The sequence below is a fragment of the Coregonus lavaretus genome (genome assembly GCF_964263955.1).
Source record: "Coregonus lavaretus genome assembly, chromosome: 18".
NCBI lineage: Eukaryota > Metazoa > Chordata > Actinopteri > Salmoniformes > Salmonidae > Coregonus > Coregonus lavaretus.
Window position 1 is genome coordinate 22,684,886 of NC_140005.1, and position 24,809 is coordinate 22,709,694.

Consider the following 24,809-nt stretch of genomic DNA (forward strand, 5'->3'; position numbering starts at 1 on the left):
GCCCTATGTCTAACAGCATAATGAGTGCCACTATTTCCGCTGGACAAGAGCTCCAAGTCCTATAGTAGGGCAGGCAGACAGTAGGCCGGAGTACCTTCAGCTGCTCATTTATCCACAGACATGGTCTCAGGCATTCACAGTTAAGCAGCGGGCTTAGCCAAATGGAAACACTGGCATGTGAGTCAACACACCATTCATTCTGACATGATTGTTTAGCACACGTCAAAAGCAAAAAGTAGAATGTGGTCAAAGTACACAAGGCATACTTTAATACTGAACGAGAACAAAAACATCCCCATCGAGAGCATGCTGCTTATTAATGTAAATATGTCCCGTTTGTGTATACATGCCTATAACAAGCTAAAGACAAGCCAATGCCACAGACTCAAGGTAAGCTTGACCTTTCTTTCAGTAATCTGTTTACAGTGAACACTTAGTGTTTCTAAGAGAGATCTTTCCATGGCAGTTTTGCCAATAGCTATATATTATCCTTGTTTGTCTTTGGGGGGAATTTGACTGGGGGAGATTTGGCCATGAGAGAGAATTTGGAGTGAGTTGTGCTCTGAGCACAGCAAATCAATTCTGTAAAGGTAGCTGGAATAGTTTCTGCAATTTGTTCTTCGCGGATTTGAACTGTAATGCATTTAACCTATTAGGGGTACAACATAACTCTCCCCCCATCCAATAAGCATGGAGTCAAACTCAGCAGAGAGGTTGTGAAATAGAAACAGGTACTGTAGGGAACATGGAACCACTCTTGCCCTAATAATTCCCCAGATGTGAAGACAGTGAAAATTCAATCCCTCAGCGACAGGACGAACCCATAAGTCCCATAAGCCCCTGTGTGTGGTGTGTTACCCTGCGGGCGGCATTGGCTGGTGATGGGATCAAATTCATAATTGTCGCTGGGGCAGATGCACAGGAAGCTGCCATCCACGTTCTCACACAGGGCCTCTCCACACAGCGCCGCGCTCATCTCACACTCGTTCACATCTGCACGGAAAGGGAGAGGGGGGTAAAAGGCACACCAAGGTTCACACACAGATGCAAAGCATGTACACATGCACACACAGACACAAGTGTGCGTACAAACAAACACACACACATACTCAAACACACATTCCACCATGTACAATACAGTATGTACTGCACATTGGTACTGTATACAGTAACTGACCATGCTAACCAGTGGAGTGTATCATTTAACAGTTACTTACCCACACAGCTATGGGCACCAGATTCACCAGGGGGGTTGGTGTAACCCCGGTCACACTGACAACGGTAGGAGCCGTCTGTGTTCTCACAGAAGCCATGGTCCCCACAGATGTTCTCATTCACACACTCATCGATATCTAAACAAGAGGGCACCCAAAGGTGAGCATAGAATAACACATTCCAATGTTTCTCTGCTACATGTGTATAACTGTACCATTTCACGACTGGCTTGCTAATGAGCATGTGTTGCAATACTAAAATAAATACTACTACTGCTACAACTTACAATAACAATAGCAATCACCATCATCATAACATGTCAAACTGAGAAAATGAATACAGGGAGAGAATGGGATAGTTTACAGCTTCGTGGGGACACAGACCATTTGATTGAATCCATTCTGCTGACTCCGATGGCTATCAATGAGCCCAGTGAAAGGTCTGTAAGGGCTGCCTCAGCATGGCTACATTGTGTTAAAGTAGAGCCAGCATATGGAAGCCTCAGGATTTAAGGGTCCTCTGCTGGGGTCTATGGAGTGAGAAGTGACCTGTTGCTCACTTTCTGGCCGAGTGAGGTCTTGGATTATGTAACAACATGGAACTGATTTGCAGACATGGAGGGGCCTGCACATCCACATAAGCCACTTCAGAGACATTTTGTCAAAACGGCTACGGGTAACTAGGATTTCCATAATGCTTGAATGAATGCACATTTCCTGCAACAACTCTGACGGGCCCGAATTGTTCCCTACATTTTCCCTATTTTAACTTGACATCTTACTTTTGTAATTCCAAAAATGTGTCCCATGCAAAAAATCTAAACTGGGGAGCTGATCTGGACTAATTCAGAAGATTTTCTGCGTGCAAAAGGACAGAGAGGACCAGACCTGGCAACCATGTGCAGCCATAGATCATAAAGCATGTTTAATGAAGCCAGGGGAAAGACCTTGTTATGTGTACATTGAATGTGTGAGTAGAGGAAAGCATGGACCTTAGAGCTGTTAACACTGGACCATATAACACTAGTGCTGATTCCCAACCACCCTCTGTTTAAAGGGAACATTTGTTTGCAATTTCTCACATACATCATTTTGTATTTCTTGGCGTACGGTGCACAGTGCAGAGGCCAAAGACAGTTACTCTTAGAAAGCCCAGACTGCACAAGCAGGTTAACATTGACCAATGGTTTGATCACACATCAGTCATTCTATGGTTTTCCCTGGTCAATCACATGAACCATTGGTCAATGTTAACCTGCTTGTGCACTGGCCACGTTCCAAGTCACCAGGTTATGTGACACACAACCATTATGTTCCTAAACACTTTTCTATGTTATCACGTGCTTCCCCTAGAGCAGAGAGCAGGGTTTCCCAAACTTGGTCCTGCCCCCCCCAGGGTGAACGTTTTGTTTTTTATCCTAGCACTACACAGCTGATTTCAAATAACCAACTCATCATCAAGCATTGATTATTTGAATCAGCTGTGTAGTGCTATGGCAAAAACCAAAACTTGTACCCAGGGGAAGCCCCAGCACAGAGTTTGGGAAACCCTGCCCTAGAGATCACAGAAAGGTAAAATGCACACAAAAGCCACATTCAGATTATTATTATTATTATTTTTTATTTTTTTTGGAAGGGCACCTTTGTTGAGGAATTTGAGGGACGTTTGCCAAGTCATCCTTTGTTAGAGACCCGTGCTGTGTGTGTTATTTTCTAATTAGAATAAAATCGCCTGACTCAGCAAAAGCTAATCGTTTACAGGTCATTTACAGTAGTGGGGAAATGGAGGAGTATCTGGTACTGTATTCTTTTCTCTAAATGTCACAGTTATGGGCATGAAATAATGACAGGTACAGTAGATAGTAAAGTATACATCAACTTCAGGGCATATAATTAGTAGCCCTGCATGTCTTATGAAACATGCTAACACATCTTTCGGGAGCAAATGGAAATACAGTGGATACATAAAAGTCAGCAGATTTGTAGAGGAAAAAAATAAATGACATTCACATATTGTCTATCAGATTTTTATTCTGTCTCCGAGCTCTCGTAAATGCTGCATCATTCAAGGAATGAGGAGAGTCAGCCAGAACGACCGCATGAAGTAACCCATTCAGCAGGGACGGAGAGGGCTTGGGCCCTGCCATACTATTACATTACAGATGCAGTTGTAGCTCAGTTGGTGGATCATGGCGCTTGCAACGCCAGGGTTGTGGGTTCGATTCCCACGGGGGGCCAGTATGAAAAATGTATGCACTCACTAACTGTCGCTCTGGATAAGATAGTCTGCTAAATGACTAAAATGTAAATGTCAATGAGTGCATTCTGGGAGGCCTGACCCACTGTCCAGAGGGCAGGGAGAGAGGCAAAGCCATCCAGAAGATGGTGCTAATAGTGATGTCAGCCAAATGGCTCTGACATGACGAAGACAAAAGTTGACATGGGGACCACCAAAATCTAAACTTTGTGTTTACAAACATAGTAGAGGGGGCAATTATCAAATATATTGAGCTGTTTCTCCATTAAAATGTTTACTTTTGGACTTTGAGGCCTTGCTACAGACTTGTAGTAAGATGAGGTGTATACTGTAACACTGTGAAGAACATTTTGGCATGTGTGAAAAACCTAAGTGGGGCTTTGGACGGTCAGTGTGAGTAAAGCAGCCAGCTGGGAGGTCTCTCAGGAAGGTCACCTAAGCTCTCAGCTGCTACATGAAATAATCAGTGTCTGCTCAGAGGTTTTCATCCATCTGAAACATGGAAACAATGTTCCCGTTTCCACATGTAGTGGCGTGCGTGATGCTATCAAATCATCATCTTGGGGAGCAAGGGGAATGTCGAGGCCAAATTTCTTTAATGGTCTTTCCATGGCCATGTCCTTGACTGGGATGCTTCGAAACCCTGGGACTAACAGCCTTACAAAACTCTCTAATTAAGACTGACTGTCCAGCCAGAGTGTGAGCTTGTTAATAAAAGACCTGTGGCTATGTTCTAATAATACAGGCTAGCTGGGGCCATCTTCTCCATTACACTCCGGCCCTGTATGCCTTATTAAAGACAAGCCATAGCCACACAAAATTGATAGCCACAATGCCGAACTGCAGCTGGAAACAAAGGATAAAAATGAGATGCATGTTTCTTTTCCAACGCAAACACATTGACAAACACACACTGCTTTTCTCATACAGCACTCACCAGTACTTGAAAAAGTAATCTATCTATATACAGTGCATTCGGAAAGTATTCAGACCCCTTTACTTTTTCCAAATGTTGTTACGTTACAGCCTCATTCTTAAATGTATTAAATTGTATTTTTTTTCTCATCAATCTACACACAATAACCCATAATGACGAAGCAAAAACAGGTTTGTAGAGATTTTTGCACATTTATTAAAAATCAAATAAGTATTCAGACCCTTTACTCAAGTGAACCTTCACCCCAGTCTGAGCTCCTGAGTGCTCTGGAGCAGGTGTTCATCAAGGATCTCTCTGTACTTTGCTCCCTCGATCCTGACTAGTCTCCCAGTCGCTGCCGCTGAAAAACATCCCCAAAGCAGGATGCTGCCACCACCATGCTTCACCGTAGGGATGATGCCAGGTTTCCTCCAGACGTGACACTTGGCATTCAGGCCAAAGAGTTCAATCTTGGTTTCATCAGACCAGAGAATCTTGTTTCTCATGGTCTGAGAGTCCTTTAGGTGCCTTTTGGCAAGAAACTGAAGATCTCGTACAACGCTGTGTACTACTCCCTTCACAGAACAGTGCAAACTGGCTCTAACCAGAATAGAAAGAGGAGTGGGAGGCCCCGGTGCACAACTGAGCAAGAGTGTCTAGTTTGAGAAACAGACGCCTCACAGGTCCCCAAATGGCAGCTTCATTAAATAGTACCCACAAAACACCAGTCTCAACATCAACAGTGAATAGGCGACTCCGGGATGCTGACCTAGGCAGAGTTGCAAAGAAAAAGTCCAGTGTCTGTGTTCTTTTGCCCAACTTAATCTTTTATTTTTATTGGCCAGTCTGAGATATGGCTTTTTCTTTGCAACTCTGCCTAGGCCAGCATCCCGAGACTTGCTTGTGCCAAGAAACACGAGCAATGGACATTAGACCGGTGGAAAATCTGTCCTTTGGTCTGGAGTCCAAATTGGAGATTTTTGGAGGTGCTTTGCTGGTGACACGGTCTACGATTTATTTAGAATTCAAGGCACACTTAACCAGCATGGCTACCACAGCGATACACCATCCCATCTGGTTTGGGCCTAGTGGGACTATCATTTGTTTTTCAACAGGACAATGACCCAACACACCTCCAGGCTGTGTAAGGGCTATTTTACCAAGAAGGAGAGTGATGGAATGCTGCATCAGATGACCTAGCCTCCACAATCACTTGATCTCTAACCAATTGAGATGGTTTGGGATGAGTTGGACCTCAGAGTGAAGGAAAAGCAGCCAACAAGCGACTTACAGTTAGTGAGTGCATATATTTTTCATACTGGCCCCCCGTGGGAATCAAACCCACAACCCTGGCATTGCAAGCGCCATGCTCTACCAACTGAGCTACAGGAGGCATATGTGGGAACTCCTTCAAGACTGTTGGAAATGCATTCCAGGTGAAGCTGGTTGAGAGAATGCTAAGAGTGTGTAAAGCTGTCATCAAGGCAAAGGGAGGCTACTTTGAAGAATCTAAAATCTAAAATATATTTAGATTTGTTTAACACTTTTTTGGTTACTACATGATTCCATATGTGTTATTTCATAGTTTTGATGGTTTCACTATTATTCTATAAGGTAGAAAATAGTAAAAATAAAGAAAAACCATTGAATGAATAGGTGTGTCCAAACTTTTGACTGGTACTGTATATAGATAGAGATTACTCGTTACATTTAACAAAAGTAACATGTTACTTTCCACACAAAATAATATTGTAAAGTAACGCGTTATATTACTTTGCATTACTTTCATAAAATAAAAATAAAAAAGACTGTCGGAGGGAGCAAGGTGAGCCGCGCGCGCTCTACCAAAAATAGGTTACTTACTCAGGTTTGATCACTAGTTTCTCCTTTCATCTGTGGCGCTGCTTTCCTGTTCTAGTCTACAAGTGCTGCACTATATATGGGCTCCTTAATTAGCCATATATACTATAAGCCAAACATCTGTCTTATCATTCAAAATCTTTCTCTCGAGCCGCCAGTTCTGGTTATAGATCGCACGTACACGGACCCATAGAGAGGGCTTTCCCGTCTAGTGGCAAGTGTGCCCTCTAGACATCTCTATGCGTCCGTGTACGTGCGATCTATAACCAGAACTGGCGGCTCGAGAGAAAGATTTTGAATGATAAGACAGGGCTTTGCTAACACAGAAGCGATCAATGGCAAAGATCAGAGGTGCGCCCTCTATACATTTCTATGGACAGCAGCTGTCATGACTAGGGCTGTGGTGGTCATTACGTTTTGTCAGCCGGTGATTGTCAAGCAAATAACTGCCGGTCTCACGGTAATTGACCGTTAATTAACAAACACATTTAGCATCTCCTGGCTTCCACGCATAGCCTACAAGCCACTGATGCAGACCTTTGGAACATCTACATTTAAAAACTTGAATAAATCAATTTATTATAGCCTACACCATCACAATAAATCCATTATTCATTTTAGACAGGTCTAAAGAAACATGATGTGTAGTCTATTTCAGAAGACAGAATAGCATACTCTGAATTGTCCTTATGTTAGGCCCTGATCTGGCTATGCCATATGGCTGTGGGCTACACTAGTTCATTTGGCAGACAAGATTTGCTTAGAATTCCATGGCATTATTTTATATATATATTTTTTATAGCATGAAGAATACAATTGAACATAGCTGAATAAAATAGAAAGGATATTTTCTCCAAATGATTTCCGAGAGGGAGTGACCACATGCGGCTATTTTGTGTTGAGCGGTTAACAAAGAAACAGGTCCTCCTATTTGCTTAATTTAGAGTAATTTATGCAACTTTAGTTGTGATACAAACGTTGGGCTATATGTTTAGATTTGTTATATATTTTAAGGCTGCATGATGCGACTCTAAAGGCATGAGCTCTGCTTTGTTTTTTGTGCAGGCTGCACACATTTCATCAGTCTCTCATTCCCAATTTCACAAGCACTTGATAATATTCTCACCAGGCCTCGGATTTCCCGGCGGCATCCCCCTTGTGTGGCCACATGGCTCTCTCAGATATCTCAATTCTGATCGGGTTCTTCTCATAGGCATCTCAGCTCCAAAGTAGGCTACAAGTGAAGACAGACACATCGGGGATGCAACTGCGCGCGTCCCTCTTATCGAATTCCGAGGCGCATATTGATGTTAGAAGAACTGTCCACATTTACTTTTTGTCAGCCAACAAGATGAGTAGGCCTAACGAACAGAAAAAGCACTAGCCTATGTGAATCTACTATCCCCCATAGTACAAAAGGTGACCTATTCTATTGGTCAACTTGTCCTTCTGTGCGAGAAATAAATATTCCAAACATACTTTGGGATAGTTGTGGGATGCGATAGATCCCAAATTAATACAACCACTAGCATCAAAAAACCTTTTAAAAGCAATGAAGCTGATGCGACAGATAAGAATGTTTAAGTTTAAAATGTTGATAAACTATTAGGCTATTTCTTCACATTATAAGCGCAGCAATGTGCACACGGCAGTAGGCTATAAGCGTGAATGTTCCAAATGCAATCAATTAGCGGGAAAACACTTCTCAAAAGTGACCCCAAATGCGATTATGCATGTAAAGCTTTATTATAAAGGTGTATTTTTATGGTGAAAATGATCTTCCCCAAACTTGAAGCTCACGCGCTGCCTATGTATGCCAGTTAGGCAACCTTATCAAAACATATAGGCCTATGGGCTAGGCTACATGAGGTGTGCGACTATGATTAGAAAAAGTCGCAAAAAAAGGCAATGTTTCTTATGCTGGGCATCATTCAGAAGTAATAATGTATAATTCACAAGTGATAACACATCATTCACAAGTGATAATACATCATTCACAAGTGATAGGCTAATATTTTCACCACTATTCTTAATTTAATCTTGTCTTTACATATACTAAATAATATATGTGTGAAATTAGTTTTGATTTAGAATGGACCATTATCATGCACCTGTCTGGAAACAGGGGCAGGAATACATTACATTTTAGTCATTTAGCAGACGCTCTTATCCAGAGCGACTTACAGTTTAGTGAATACATATTATTTTATTTTTTATTTTTTTATACTGGCTTCCCGTGGGAATCGAACCCACAACCCTGGCGTTGCAAACACCATGCTCTATCAACTGAGCTACATCCCTGCCGGCCAGTCCCTCCCCTACCCTGGACGACGCTGGGCCAATTGTGCGCCGCCCATGAGACTCCCGGTCGCGGCCGGCTGCGACAGAGCCTGGATTCGAACCAGGATCTCTAGTGGCACAGTTAGCACTGCGATGCAGTGCCTTAGACCACTGCGCCACTCAGGAGGCACTGTGGTCATCCATTCACTTAAATGGAGGACTCTTTTCCCATGGTTCATTTTCATGCCAGCCAGGTAGGCTATACTCCTGTTGTAAAGCAAAGCAATGTGCTTAATATTAGGAAAGTTGAGAAATAAATATATTAGGCCTAGCCTATAGAAAGCTGATGGGATCCTCCTCTTTTCTCACACAATTGCATAGCCTATACAAATGTTGTGCAACATGAGCTCATGGGCTCTCATGAAGTGTTTGATTTTTTTAGAATACATTTGCATTGATGTCAGAGTGATTAAAGGGGACAATAGAGTGCTGAGTACCAGGCAGTTGGCAAGTTTGGTAGGCTACTAATGACCATCAGCAGCATCAGAGCATGAAGAAGCATAGTTACCATGACTAAACGGTCACGTGGATTTTGACTGCGGTCATGACTCGTGACCGCTGGCGTGGCGGTAACATGGTCACCATAACAGCCCTAGTCATGACATTTCTCTAAACAGCCTTTCTCTGCTCGCTCGATAACTAAATGAGGAAACAAGTCGAGATCGGATCATGGAAACACGCGCCCAGTAGAGATATAATTCTGAAAGTAACGCAAACATTGTTTGACAAAGTAACTGTAATAGTATTACCCAATTTGAAAAAGTACTGCGTTACTTTACTTTGTTACTTATAAAAGTAATCTGATTACGTAACGCATTACTTTCGTCACTCTATAGGCTGTCATAGCAGGGCTGAGTGAACAACTTCAATGGACGGAGGTAGAGCGTAGTTGCAGCTGAAGCTCTGCTGAGGAGAACATCAGTTTTCCCATTTTGTATTATGGCCACAAAATGAGTATGGTGAGCAGAGCCAAAGACAACCGCCGCCCCATCGGAGGCCCGCGAGTAAAAATAAATCAACGCCCCTCAGAGAAATGGCAAATTACAGTGTACGGCCTTCTTAAATATTGGATGATTTTTACAAGCAGACAAAAATGTCTAGGAGTAATTGAGCTCCCTCCCCAGACGTTTTATTGGGGGGACGGCAACATCTCCCATAACCTCCCATAATGCCCTGGAACAAGTGGCCTTTGTGCAAGATGCTGAGCTGTGGGGGGCGAGAAAGAGGCAAGAGGGCTTGGTCCTCAGATCCCACAGCCCAGGCTGAGGAAGCGGAGGCCAGGGGCTGGAGGGGAGGAGAAGCTCTGCGGTCAATGTCTGTGATGCTTTGTGTGGATGTACTGTATGTATGTCCCATGGAGATGCAGGGGAGCCTGGAGGAGAGGAGGGAAGGCTGGCGTCAGAACAGAGGTGAAGAGATAGTGGGTCAGAGATGGCCACAGCTGGCTGCATCACTGGACTGGACCAGAGAGGCTGGAGCTGTTACAATGCTCTGGGGTATTATGACTTGGTCTTGGGCTGTTGAGTTTTAACAGGCTCAGCCTAAACTGTGGATTATGATCCATAATGTGTCATCTCAATGGTCAAGCTGCTGTGGAAAAACCTTGTTGGTGGTTAGATAAGTAAGAGGAGACAGTTACACAACAACATGGCTACCCAACAGAGCAGAAACAGTGGGGCCCTAATGCAATCACCATCAGCACGTATTTACATCACAACTTATTCAGACTATATTGAATTGAGCCTATGCGAGCAGGGGACGGGCCATGTTGACGCTAAATGGTAAAACGGAGGAGGTGAGGAGGCTGTAAGCAGCTGTTTTGGATCTGGCCACCTCTCACAACAGGCCCCTCCATGCTGGGATCCTGCCACACAACATCATAGTTCTCAGAGGGGAGAGGGCCACACCAAGCCAGGCTCTGTCATCGGCCCCGGTGCTGCCGCTCCGCTAGGCTCTGCTCTCCACTGTGAGTCAAATAAAGAGTCATGAGAATATAACATGCTGCTCGACGCTCACTGCATCTCAACACCCTCTCTCTCAGTCCGCCCCATCTGGGGCTCACTAGATCATGCTATCACACTCTCCCCTTCAGTCCTGGCCCTGCCTGTTTGGAAGCCATTTTGATATGAGCAAATACTTGGCCTGTATGTTTTTGCTCAATGTCAGATATGCCTCTTATAAAACCGACTTGATTCATGTTTTACGGTAACTGAGAAGTTTACCAGCAGAGGGGAACAGCACCAGCCACCACCTATACAAACTGCTTCGAAAACGGGCGCGCACCAGCACTAATCAAACACTCTTCTGAATATAGTAAAATTATGTTCATCTCTCATGGACACACACATACACAGACTGATGGTCTGTCTTTGCCAGTAAACACATAGGCGTCTTGTTTTTAGTTGTCATGGAGACAGGGCTGTTTTGTTGTTGTTGGACAGATGTTAGACCCAGATGTGTCGGTCGTCTCTACACCTCCCAGGCCAGATCAGGTGACCACCCGACCGGGTGTCTAAGTTGCAGTGGCCTGAGGAGGGCGAGGGCTGGCTGGGAGGGGTGGGGCGCACCGTACGTCCCATCAGATGACAGCCCTGCCCCACTTAGAGAGGAGAAGAGCTGGGATCAGGTTACACCCATCGCCCTTGCCAAAAAAACTCTATTAGCCCCATTGTCTGGAGGATGAGACCTGGCCCTATTATCATCCGGCCTCAAACACCGCCTTGGATGATACCGCTGCTCCCTTTCTAAAGTGGCCCAATTTCAGGGCCCATTTCACCTCTCTTTGCTCCCCTGGCCAAGAAGGCCCAGTGCACCTGATTAGCGTTTGATAGATGAGCCTCTGTGTGTGCGTGCCAGAGTGATATTAGTATCTCTGTAGGGTGGGGGTGGGCTGAGGGGCCATCGAGACAATGCAGAGCGTTTCTTTCAGAAAACTGCCCAAGGTGAATGACCAGTAAGGCTGATATTCAAGTGCCTTCAGCTGTCCACCAAGTAAGTACATTGCCTGTTGACTAAGCACAGAGCCTGTTATCCACTCTGACTTACCACAGTCTGGGTTGTCCTCTCCATACAGGCCAGGCTGGCACCCCATGAAGCAGCGGTACGAGCCAATGGTGTTCTCACAGAGCCAGGTGCCACACACCGAGCTACCATACTCCTTACACTCATTCTGATCTGTGGAGAGAAAGAGATGTTCTAATGTCATACACACATCAATCCTATTCTTCACCCTTCACAGCAGCATGGATCTCCAGCTTGAGTAGGCCAGACCAGTAGACCTGAGATATACATGTGCTTATATCATACATGCACACACTCACTCTGTAGCTCAGCTGGTAGAGCACGGCGCTTGTAACGCCAGGGTAGTGGGTTCGATCCCCGGGACCAACCATACGTAAAAATGTATGCACACATGACTGTAAGTCGCTTTGGATAAAAGCATCTGCTAAATGGCTTATTATTATTTATTATATTATTAATCACCAATCCCATTCCCCCTCCATTCCTCACAGTACAATGTCTCCCCAGCATGAGTAGGCACAGCCAGGAGGCCTGTGGTGCTGCTGTCCTCAGTGCTCAGCAGCAGAAACTGGGCATGGCCAAGAACAATATTTTCACAGGAACTGAAGAACTTGTGAAGGAGCAAAGGGAGATGTTCCAGAGGGAGAAACACCTCCATCCCACAATGGGGTAATTCATACTCCCCAAGGGGAGATGAGGAGCAGGGCTCCAGTCACAGGGAGCTCCCTTACGCAAGACTACAGCTACAGCCAGAGGAAAGCCTCTGAGCCATAGTTGGACTCTCTCACTGAGGGAATGTCACCATTGACACTGCACTGACTACAGCTACATAATCAATCATAAAAAAAAAAACTTTCACACACACAGGGCGGACTCTGGTCTAAATGGACCGGAACGTTTTATTAACTCTGCTGAGTTTCAGCTGGGGCAGAAGCAGTGGATTGTGGGTAGAGTGAAGGGGTTATGAATTTGGTAGAGTGTTCTTACCCTCACAGTCAGCTGTGTCTGCAGAGTACTTGAAGCCAGCCTCACACAGGCAGAGGTAGGAGCCATCTGTGTTGAGACACTGACCATGGGAGCACACGCCGTCCTTACTGCACTCAACATCTGGAGGAGGAGGAGGAGAGGGGGGAGAGAAAGACAGAGACAGACACAGAGAGAGAGAGAAATTGGGATAAGAAGAGAGGAAAGTGTGAAAGAAAGTGTTCTTTGTTTATGATAGTCATGAAGTATTCTCTTCTTTGGTATAATATGAATCAGTCAGCCACCGAGAATCTCATTCTCTCTTAACATGAAGAAAATAATGCATGTGTGCAATCAAGGGCTTGTCTGAGCGTAAGATACATTGCCCATTTGGAACACTTTACGGTACTGGCAAACAGAAAATATGAAAAAAGTATGTACCCTAGCTATAGGTCTGGGAACATTCCCTCCGACTAGTAAAAAATGTATAATGATGGCTGTATGCTTGATTAAATGTAGATTGGTGTAATTGCCACATTACATCATAACTTAAAAGGTATTTGGACTGAATAGCCTAATAAGTGGGGGCAAGGCAGAAAAGCAACAAAAATTGAACATCTTCTTTTGCCATGGCTGATAATGAGACAAATCTCTCATTGTAGACAGTAAACACATGTATGGAGGTAAAGGGAACAAAACTGTCTGAAAACAGCATGGGTAAGCACCCACATTTATCTTCCGGTTTAATAGCCATGTGATTCGATAACAAACATTTAAAGCAATGATTTATCTCAAACAGAGCTGCATGGCAGGTTATACTCGATTGATTAGTAGTTAATCTTTATGATTGACTGATGTTAGTCCACTATCCATGGTTGAGCCTCAGACAGTACCAGTACTCATAGCCCTGTAAGCAGCCAGCCATCCAGCTAGTCCACCTGTGTTCCAACCAGAGGGCTAACCACTCTGGGCTCACCTGACCCTCTCCTTCCCATGCACCCCCTCTCCTCTCCCTGCAGGGCCCATGGCAGAGAGGCCTGGCTTTCATTGTGTCAGCGCTGCACACACAATGGCAGACAGCATGAAAATATTCCCAGCCTCTGATTTAAAGGTTAATTAAAGGACTATATTTGCTGTGGCAGAGGGCCAGGGTTGGGCCTGCCTTGCTCACTGTTGTGGATGCTGTGTGGTGCTACAGTACATGGCCACAGCCCAGTGGAGTGAAGGGAAAGTCCAGCCATCAGCACTAGGCACTGGGGAGGTGCTGCCTAGCCTGCTGTTACGCATGGCCTAGAAGAGGTCCAGTCCCCTCGCACCATGGGACCCTCACCCACTATAACCCCCTCCAGGATCTTCCACCTCCAGAGAGTGGCCCTGCTCCATGCTTCACATCACTCCAGAGCGATAACATGCTCAGTGTACTGCCCAATGATTTGTCATTCAGGTTACGCTAATGCTAGATACATCTCAGCAGTAAAACAGGCCAGAATCAATAATATGCAGCTCAGACATTTAGCCTGAGCTACGTTCCTTTCATATTGATTCTTCCAGAGTGCTCCATTCGTCTGTATTTTGACAGCTAATGCTCCAGAATGTTCCAGTAAAAGGCTAGCTAGCGCTCTGGCCAACAATCAGGAGCAGCATTTTTTTCTCTCTCTGGTGTGACCAGGGCAAGGGGTCAGCTGGTGCGGCTGGTCCAGTGGAGCTGAAAGAGGAGGAGCAGTGAGACTGTTGATGTCTGACCATAGCCTGTTAGAAAAAATGGCTGGGTTTGATCCCTGCTGCCTAACTGGCCTGGGGAACCAGTGGACACCTAGGCACCCCAAAGCTGGAGCAGGGGGGAGAGCAGGGGGGAGAAGGGTCAGCCCAGAGAGAGACAGGGTCAGTGAGTACAAGCTGCCCGCTGCATGCACTGTCTGTCCATACCCAGACAGGAGGAACTTGTGGCTTGTGCTAATTGTGGTAATGCATTCAAACCAGTTGGTAGTTAGTTATAATCCTAGCAGTATAGCTTGTTCTCTCACCTTGGCAGCCATTTCCCTCTGCGGTGCCTGTGGTGTATCCATAGGGACAGATGCAGAGGTAGGAACCATCTGTGTTCAGACAGTCCCCTTCTCCACTGATCACCCCAGACCGACACTCATCCACAGCTGAACAGGAGATTGAACTGTCCCATTTCCTCCAAATCCACATGAGTGATACACACTAAGGACGTCCCCAGAGAGAGGGGGTCTGTGTGTGTCACAAATGACACTGACTCTTGCTAAATAGAAACGCAACATGTAAAATATTTGTCCCATGTTTCATGAGCTGAAATAAAAGATCCAAGAAATGTTCCACACACACAAAAAGCTTATTTATCTCAAATGTTGTGCACAAATTTGTTTACTTCCCTGTTAGTGAGCATTTCTCCTTTGCCAAGAGAATCCATCCACCTGATAGGTGTGGCATATCAAGAAGCTGATTAAACAGCATGATCATTACACAGGTGCACCTTGTACTGGGGAAAATTAAAGGCCACTCTAGAATGTGCAGTTGTGTCACACAACACAATCCCACAGATGTCTCAAGTTGAGGGAGCGTACAATTGGCATGCTGACTGCAGGACTGTCCACTAGAGATGTTGCCAGAGAATTGAATGTTCATTTCTCTACCATAAGCCGCCTCCAACATCGTTTTAGAGAATTTGGCAGTACGTCCAACCTGCCTCACAACCGCAGACCACGTGTCATGTGGGCGAGCGGTTTGCTGATGTCAATGTTGTAAACAGAGTGCCCCATGGTGGCGGTGGGGTTATGGTATGGGCAGGCATAAGCTACGGACAACAAACACAATTGCATTTTATCAATGGCAATGCACAGAGATACCGTGACGAGATCCTTTGGCCCAATGTTGTGCCATTCATCCGTTGCTATCACCTCATGTTTCAGCATGAAAATGCATGGCCCCATTTCGCAAGGATCTGTACACAATTCCTTGAAGCTGAAAATGTCCCAGTTCTCCATGGCCTCCATACTCACCAGACATTCACCCATTGAGCATGTTTGGGATGCTCTGGATCGACGTGTACGACAGCGTGTTCCAGTTCCCGCCAATATCCAGCAACTTCGCACAGCATTTGAAGAGGAGTGGGACAACATTCCACAGGCCACAATCAACAGCTTGATCAACTCTATGCGAAGGATACAGTGGGGAGAACAAGTATTTGATACACTGCCGATTTTGCAGGTTTTCCTACTTACAAAGCATGTAGAGGTCTGTAATTTTTTATCATAGGTACACTTCAACTGTGAGAGACAGAATCTAAAACAAAAATCCAGAAAATCACATTGTATGATTTTTAAGTAATTAATTTGCATTTTATTGCATGACATAAGTATTTGATACATCAGAAAAGCAGAACTTAAAATTTGGTACAGAAACCTTTGTTTGCAATTACAGAGATCATACGTTTCCTGTAGGTCTTGACCAGGTTTGCACACACTGCAGCAGGGATTTTGGCCCACTCCTCCATACAGACCTTCTCCAGATCCTTCAGGTTTCGGGGCTGTCGCTGGGCAATACGGACTTTCAGCTCCCTCCAAAGATTTTCTATTGGGTTCAGGTCTGGAGACTGGCTAGGCCACTCCAGGACCTTGAGATGCTTCTTACGGAGCCACTCCTTAGTTGCCCTGGCTGTGTGTTTCGGGTCGTTGTCATGGTGGAAAACCCAGCCACGACCCATCTTCAATGCTCTTACTGAGGGAAGGAGGTTGTTGGCCAAGATCTCGCGATACATGGCCCCATCCATCCTCCCCTCAATACGGTGCAGTCGTCCTGTCCCCTTTGCAGAAAAGCAGGATGTTTCCACCTCCATGCTTCACGGTTGGGATGGTGTTCTTGGGGTTGTACTCATCCTTCTTCTTCCTTCAAACACGGCGAGTGGAGTTTAGACCAAAAAGCTCTATTTTTGTCTCATCAGACCACATGACCTTCTCCCATTCCTCCTCTGGATCATCCAGATGGTCATTGGCAAACTTCAGACGGGCCTGGACATGCGCTGGCTTGAGCAGGGGGACCTTGCGTGCACTGCAGGATTTTAATCCATGACGGCATAGTGTGTTACTAATGGTTTTCTTTGAGACTGTGGTCCCAGCTCTCTTCAGGTCATTGACCAGGTCCTGCCGTGTAGTTCTGGGCTGATCCCTCACCTTCCTCATGATCATTGATGCCCCACGAGGTGAGATCTTGCATGGAGCCCCAGACCGAGGGTGATTGACCGTCATCTTGAACTTCTTCCATTTTCTAATAATTGCGCCAACAGTTGTTGCCTTCTCACCAAGCTGCTTGCCTATTGTCCTGTAGCCCATCCCAGCCTTGTGCAGGTCTACAATTTTATACCTGATGTCCTTACACAGCTCTCTGGTCTTGGCCATTGTGGAGAGGTTGGAGTCTATTTGATTGAGTGTGTGGACAGGTGTCTTTTATACAGGTAACGAGTTCAAACAGGTGCAGTTAATACAGGTAATGAGTGGAGAACAGGAGGGCTTCGTAAAGAAAAACTAACAGGTCTGTGAGAGCCGGAATTCTTACTGGTTGGTAGGTGATCAAATACTTATGTCATGCAATAAAATGCAAATTAATTACTTAAAAATCATACAATGTGATTTTCTGGATTTTTGTTTTAGATTCCGCCTCTCACAGTTGAAGTGTACCTATGATAAAAATTACAGACCTCTACATGCTTTGTAAGTAGGAATCGGCAGTGTATCAAATACTTGTTCTCCCCACTGTATGTGTCCTGCTGCATGAGGCAAATGGTGGTCACACCAGATACTAACTGGATTTCAGATCCACACCCCTACCTTTTTTTTTAAAGGTATCTGTGACCAGCAGATGCATATCTGTATTCCCAGTCATGTGAAATCCATAGATTAGGGCCTAATGAATTTATTTCAATTAACTGATTTCCTTACACTAACTGTAACTCAGTAAAATCTTTGAAATTGTTGCGTTTATATTTTTGTTCAGTATACTTTATTGATATTATCGGCATGTTTATTATATTACTTATCAGCATGTCTTATTTTGCTATTTTACGAGTGCCTTTCACTCATGTGTGCTGTGTTATTTATGATTGCCATTCTCACGTGTGAAATTGAGTTGAATTGCATGAACTATTTACTTTCTTTACAGGTTGTGCTGTGATTCTACAGATTGGCATGGACTATATTGACTATGAGACAGCTGTTGCCAATCCCTATCAACTCCTCCCTCCCTGAACTAAACACTAAACATGCCCCAGAACTAGAGACAAAAGGAAATGGCCACTTACCTTCAACGCGCCATTCGACTTGGAACCCCTCCACTTCTCGCTGCACCTCGACCGCTGTCCCTATCCACTGATCAGCTGTGCAAAAAAGACTCCATTACACTCTCTATAACACTACTAAAGGAAAGTGCTTATGTCTAATGTGTGATTCCAAGCTGTAGGTCAGTACATGTTCTAATTGTATGTTTGTTGACTCCCGCGTCTACAGACACAGGGTACACGCCTGGCGCAGCTGCGAGAGGCTATCGACACTACAATACAGCCACCCCGACAGAGAGAGCGAGAGGACTTGTACAACGCTCACAATAGCACCATCTAAAGGAAAGTGCTTATTCCCGAGTATGTGAGTGCATTTCTACATTGTTGATCAGCACAGTCACTCAGTGTACTTTTTGTGTTCCCCGCCAAGAGTTGTCGGGGAACATAGTTTCAACGCCGACGTCAGAGCAACGACGTTATCATGCAACGGCAACGAAGCCACGGAGGGCAACCCTGCTCCGGCAGAGCTGAACGAACAAACCCTGCTCTGGGAGAGCCGAACGAACGTAAACCACTGCTCTGTGTGAGTGAAGTAACTCTGCAGCTGTTCGTTTTTCCCCTGGGCTCAGTGTTAAATTCTGGGCTATACCGCAGTCCTAACTCCTAGCCTTAAATGTTTCTAACTGGGCGCTTAGTAGTTTTAAACAGAACCAATCAACTAATGCTTTTTAAGATCTTGTCACTTAATTCTAATCATCAATAAATAACCTTTTGATTGTACTTACAGTGCCTTCAGGAAGTATTCATACCCCTTGACTTATTCAAAATGTTTTGTGTTACAGCCTGAATTAAAAATCTCACCCATCTACACACAATACCCCATAATGAAAGTGAAAACATGTTTGACATTGTTGCTAATTTATTGAAAATGAAATATAGAAATGTCTCATTTACATAGTATTCATACCCCTGAGTCAATACTTTGTAGAAGCACATTTGGGGGTGATTACAGCTTTGAGTCGTCTTGGGTATGTCTGTACCAGCGTTGCACATCTGGATTTGGGGATTTTCTCTCATTCTTTCTTGCAGAGTTTCTCAAGTTCTGTTAAGTTATATGGGGAGCGGCGGTGAAGAGCAATCTTCAAGTCTTTCCACAGATTTTCTAAATGGATTCAAGTCTGGGGTTTGGCTGGGCCACTCAAGGACTTTTACGTTCTTGTTCTGAAGCCATTCCAGCATTGCTTTGGCTGTATGCTTGGGGTAATTGTCCTGTTGGAACGTAAATCTTCGCTTCAGTCTAAGGTCGTTTGCACTCTGAAGCAGGATCTCATCAACGATTTGCCTGTATTTTGCTCCATTCATTGTTCCCTCTATCCTTACCAGTCTCCCAGTCCCTGCCGCTGAAAAGCATCCCCATAGCATGACGCCACCACCATGGTTCACGGTAGGGATGGTGTTGAGTTGTGCCTAGTTTTCTCCAGACATAGCGCTTTCCAGTCAGGCTAAAGAGTTACATTTTTGTCTCATCAGACCACAGAATATTTTGCCTAATGCCCTGTCTTTCACGTGCCTTTTTGCAAACTCCAGGTGTGCTGTCATATGCCCTTTTCTCAGGATTGGCTTCTGTCTGGCCACTCTCTCATAAATCCCAGATTGGTGAAGTGCTGTAGAGACCGTTGTCCTTCTGGCAGGTTCTCCCATCTCAGCCAAGGAACTCTGTAGTTCTGTCAGTGGTCATTGGGTTCTTGGTCACCTCCCTGACCAAGGTCCTTATTGTCCGGTTGCTCAGTTTGGTCAGACGGCCAGCTCTAGGCAGAGTCTAGGTAGTTCCATATTTGGAGACCACTGCGCTCTTGGAAACTTTCAACACTCTAGAAATAGTTGTATACCCTTACCCAGATATATGCCTCATCACAATTCTATCTCAGAGATCTACAGGCAGTTCCTTGGACTTCATGGTATAGTTTCATTAATTAATTAATTAATAGTTTCTGCTCTGACGTGCACTGTCAACTGTGGGACCTTATATAGACAGGTGTGTTTCTTTCTAAATCATGTACAAACAATTGAATTGGCCACAGGTGGACTCCAATCAAGTTGTAGTGAAAGCTCAAGGATGATAAAAGGAAATTGGATGCACCTGAGCTCAATTTGGAGTGTCATAGCAAAGGGGTTTGAATACTTATGTAAATGAGATTTCTGTTTTAATTTTCTATACATTTGACAAAATCTCTAAAAATATGTTTTCACTTTGTCATTATGGGGTATTGTGTGCAGATGGATGATTTTTTTTTCAAATCCATTGTGAATTCAGGCTGTAATACAACAAAATGCGGAATAAGTCAAGGGGCATGAATACTTTCTGAAGGCACTGTACCTGTCTCTGTGGTTGTGTTTGCCGTGGGATCCTAGAATTCCGCTTTTTTTTTTATGTGTTTGTGTGTGTACCTCTGCAGGACGTCCCTTCCACCAGCTCCAGGCCCGGGGGACAGGAGCAGCTGTAGGAGCCGGGGCTGTTGGTGCACTGTCCTCCCAGACACAGACCGCTGTCCTCACACTCATTGATGTCTGCCGAGCAGGGGACACAGAGGGGAAACACACACACACACCATTCAGTCCGTAATGTAGCGTGACACATTCACACCACAGCTGGCAGATCATTGGGTATTAATCCAAGTGGGTTCTCAGTTCATCCTCCAAATAATGCAGCCAAAACTTTGAGGAAAGTGTCACAACCTCCCACAAGAATATACATACATTTCATAGTTTACTTCGGGGAATTATGATGACTCATATCGCATCTGCCAGTGCTGGTCTACCATGCAGAGATGTGACTGACTACAAATATATTATCAGCATAAGAGGATAACTTCCAGCAGGAGTGAAGAGACATTAGTAAAAAAGTAGTACCTTCACAGGATAGCCCATTGGGCGCCAGCGTGAAGCCAAGGTCACAGGTCATACAGGAGTATGAGCCCTCTGTGTTGTTGCAAATGCCCATGGGACAGACCCCTGGGGACAGGCACTCGTTTATGTCTGAAGGAGAGAGAGAGAGAGAGAGATTGAGACAGAGAGGGGGAAGAGGGAAAAGAGAGAGAGCATCATAACATGAATGAGGTCAGATCAAGCCCATCAGTCCTAGGAGACACCCTCTCAAAGCACCCACAGCAACTGTCTGCCTCTGGCCTGATAACATGACTAATGGCTGAATGCAAGGAGTCAGTCTGCACGTACAGTAAGCAAAGCCTCCTTTATTAGCTTGCACTGACAGTGCTTTATTAAAAAGGGTGGAGAGATAGGCTAAGTATGCAGGACAGGCATCGATTCCAAAACAGCAAGCTATTACAGGTGGTGTATAATTACTGTATCAACAGACACTCCCTGGCTCTCTGTTATGTGATCATTGGAAATTCCTTGCTCTGGTACAGATTATATTTCTTATTGGGAAAATAGTGCAGGCCATTGTTAAGTGATTTGCCTGTGGGTCAACAGAGGAGTTCCACAGTGTGTGCTGGCTACATAGGCCGTTAATCTTTTCCTGGCACAGAGACATCCATTAAAATCCAATTAAAGTCTGACTTGGACTTGTTTCCAGGATTTTCCCAGAGCAAAACATTTAAAAAAGGAGATCTTCTTCCTAGTCTAAATCCACTCTTCCATTAAATAACATTGGATAATATAGGACTGGATCTGTACTCTTCCTCTTGGGGAGAAGAAGGGGAGGGTGGGGGTGAGTGTGTTCTAGAGGTTAGTTAGGCAGTCTTACCCTGGCAGTGGGTGCCGTCCTCAGACAGGGTAAAGCCAGTCCCACAGCTCCTGCAGGAGAAGGATCCGGGGCTGTTCCTACACAGCTGGCCTGGGCACACATTAGCCACCAAGCACTCATCCACATCTGAACAACAGGACAGAGAGACAGAGAGAAGCCCAGTTAACTACAGTTGAAGTCGTACATTTACATACACCTTAGCCAAATACATTTAAACTCAGCTTTTCACAATTCCTGACATTTAATCCTAGTAAAAATTCTGTTTTAGGTCAGTTAGGATCACCACTATTTTAAGAATGTGAAATGTCAGAATAATAGTAGAGAGAATGATTTCTTTCAGATTTTTTCTTTCATCACATTCCCAGTGGGTCAGAAGTTTACATACACTCAATTAATATTTGGTAGCATTGCCTTTAAATTGTTTAATTTGGGTCAAACATTTTGGGTAGCCTTCCACAAGCTTCCCACAATAAGTTGGGTGAATTTTGGCCCATTCCTCCTGACAGAGCTGGTGTAACTGAGTCAGGTTTGTAGGCCTCCTTGCTCGCACACGCTTTTTCATGTTTCAATGTTCTATAGGATTGAGGTCAGGGTTTTGTGATGGCCACTCCAATACCTTGACTTTGTTGTCCTTAAGCCATTTTGCCACAACTTTGGAAGTATGCTTGGGGTCATTGTCCATTTGGAAGACCCATTTACGACCAAGCTTTAACTTCCTGACTGATGTCTTGAGATGTTGCTTCAATATATCCACATAATTTTCCTTCCTCATGATGCCATCTATTTTGTGAAGTGCACTAGTCCCTCCTGCAGCAAAGCACCCCCACAGCATGATGCTGCCACCCCTGTGCTTCTCGGTTGGGATGTTGTTCTTTGGCTTGCAAGTACTCCCTTTTTCCTCCAAGAACGATGGTCATTATGGCCAAACAGTTCTGTTTTGTTTCATCAGACCAGAGGACATTCTCCAAAAAGTAAGATTTTTGTCCCCATGTGCAGTTGCAAACCGTAGTCTGGCTTTTTTATGGCGGTTTTGGAGCAGTGGCTTCTTCCTTGCTGAGTGGCCTTTCAGGTTATGTCGATATAGGACTTGTTTTACTGTGGATATAGATACTTTTGTACCTGTTTCCTCCAGCATCTTCACAAGGTCCTTTGCTGTTGTTCTGGGATTGATTTGCACTTTTCGCACCAAAGTAGCGTCTCCTTCCTGAGCGGTATGACGGCTGCGTGGTCCCATGGTGTTTATACTTGCGTACTATTGTTTGTACAGATGAACGTGGTACCTTCAGGTGTTTGGAAATTGCTCCCAAGGATGAACCAGACTTGTGGAGGTCTACAATTAATTTTCTGAGGTCTTGGCTGATTTCTTTTGATTTTCCCATGTTGTCAAGCAAAGAGGCACTGAGTTTGAAGGTAGGCCTTGAAATACATCCACAGGTACACCTCCAATTGACTCAAATTATGTCAATTAGCCTATCAGAAGCTTCTAAAGCCATGACATCATTTTCTGGAATTTTCCAAGCTGTTTAAAGGCACAGTCAACTTAGTGTATGTAAACTTCTGACCCACTGGAATTGTGATACAGTGAATTATAAGTGAAATAATCTGTCTGTAAACAATTGTTGGAAGAATTACTTGTGTCATGCACAAAGTAGATGTCCTAACAGACTTGCCAAAACGATAGTTTGTTAACAAGAAATTTGTGGAGTGGTTGAAAAACGAAGTGTATGTAAACATCCCACTTCAACTGTACATAGCTGAGCTGTAGCAGAGGACAGCATGCCTGGTGGAAAACATGACAGCGTGCCACATGTAATACTTTCGATCAGTTTATAATTGATATGGCATAAAGTTCCACTGTCAACACATCTATCTCTCCAGCTGATCTATCAGTGGGACAGGCTTACTTCAGCGTGTTTTATTTGAGGCCCATTTCTCATTCTTTTGAACACATGGTGCCGGAGGGATAGGGATCCAGGACCCAGTTATGATGTGATGTCTGGGAGTATTTTGGGATCTTTAGCTCAGGAGAGGGGCTTTGTGTCCAAGTCGTCACACCTGACGCCATTTACAGACAACCTGAGCCTGCTGTTAACACAGGCGATGTGTGGGAGAGAGGCCTGGCTGGACTCACACAGGGCCCAGTGAGGCGTTACCTGGCACACTCTCTCACATCTGACACACGCAGGGCAGAGGGCAGAACATAACATGCTTACACAGCATACCATAACATACCTTCACAGTCTAGCCCATCCTCAGTCACTCTGTAGCCTGGCCTGCAGGTGGTGCAGATGAAGGAACCCTCTGTGTTGGCGCATGTTCCCCTGGGGCAGGTAGTGGGCAGCGCACACTCATCAATATCTGTTCCAATAAGTAACAAACAAACTCAGACTGGTCAGTAACATACAACTTCTTCAGGACAGATCATTAGATGTGGTTTCAGGGAGGATGGACGAACCTTCACAGAGCTCTCCATCAAGGGAGACGCTGTAGCCTGAGGGACAGGTGATGCAGGAGTAGGAGCCCTCAGAGTTGAGACAGATCCCGTTAGCACACACAGACCCAGACTGGCACTCATCAATATCTGGAGAGACACGCAGACCAGCACAGACATGATTTACTATTGATACAGTTGATACACGCAAAGGGCAAGTCTTAGAAGGCGTGGGCAAATGTGCCAGCTGGGGAAGGCTTTGACTGGACTCACCCTCACACCTCTGCCTGTCCTGGAAAACCCTGTATCCGTCCTTACAGCTGGTGCAGGTGAAGGAGCCCTCTGTGTTGGCACATACCCCTCCTAGACACATGTCTGCTTGGGAGCACTCATCCACATCTGGAACAAAGACACAGATTACCATGAAGAATGTACAGTAGGTTGCTACACACTGTCTGACATGGTAGGTGATGATAATTCAGTGTGTTGACTGAAACACTAAAGGTTGTACAGGTTATATACAGTACCTTCACATCTCTGTCCAGCCGCTGATCGCTGAAATCCAGGGCTGCAGTTCTTGCATGAGTAGGAACCTTCGGTGTTGGTGCAAATTCCCCCGGGGCACACATTAGGAGTAGCACACTCGTCAACATCTAATAAAACAATGATGAGGTATTAAAAAAGCCACAGAGAGCTCAGAGCTCAAAGAGAACAGTGTTATACCGTGAAGAGTCATATTCCACACATCTAA

At 44.8% G+C, this 24,809-nt stretch overlaps 1 protein-coding gene across 1 annotated transcript in view; it reads right to left on the reverse strand.

Annotated features, from left to right (window-relative positions):
• LOC311146064 (latent-transforming growth factor beta-binding protein 2-like) overlaps window positions 1-24,809 on the reverse strand; it is a 149,672-nt gene that overhangs the window by 5,124 nt on the left and 119,739 nt on the right. The window contains exons 21-32 of the mRNA XM_084182527.1: window positions 24,586-24,711; window positions 24,332-24,457; window positions 24,083-24,208; window positions 23,860-23,985; window positions 21,628-21,753; window positions 20,772-20,897; window positions 20,310-20,429; window positions 14,596-14,721; window positions 12,596-12,715; window positions 11,633-11,761; window positions 1,218-1,352; window positions 859-993 (exon numbers count right to left, since the gene is read on the reverse strand). Of these exons, the coding sequence (XP_084038653.1) occupies window positions 859-993; window positions 1,218-1,352; window positions 11,633-11,761; window positions 12,596-12,715; window positions 14,596-14,721; window positions 20,310-20,429; window positions 20,772-20,897; window positions 21,628-21,753; window positions 23,860-23,985; window positions 24,083-24,208; window positions 24,332-24,457; window positions 24,586-24,711 (1,521 nt within the window). The remainder of the gene's footprint in view (window positions 1-858; window positions 994-1,217; window positions 1,353-11,632; window positions 11,762-12,595; window positions 12,716-14,595; window positions 14,722-20,309; window positions 20,430-20,771; window positions 20,898-21,627; window positions 21,754-23,859; window positions 23,986-24,082; window positions 24,209-24,331; window positions 24,458-24,585; window positions 24,712-24,809) is intronic.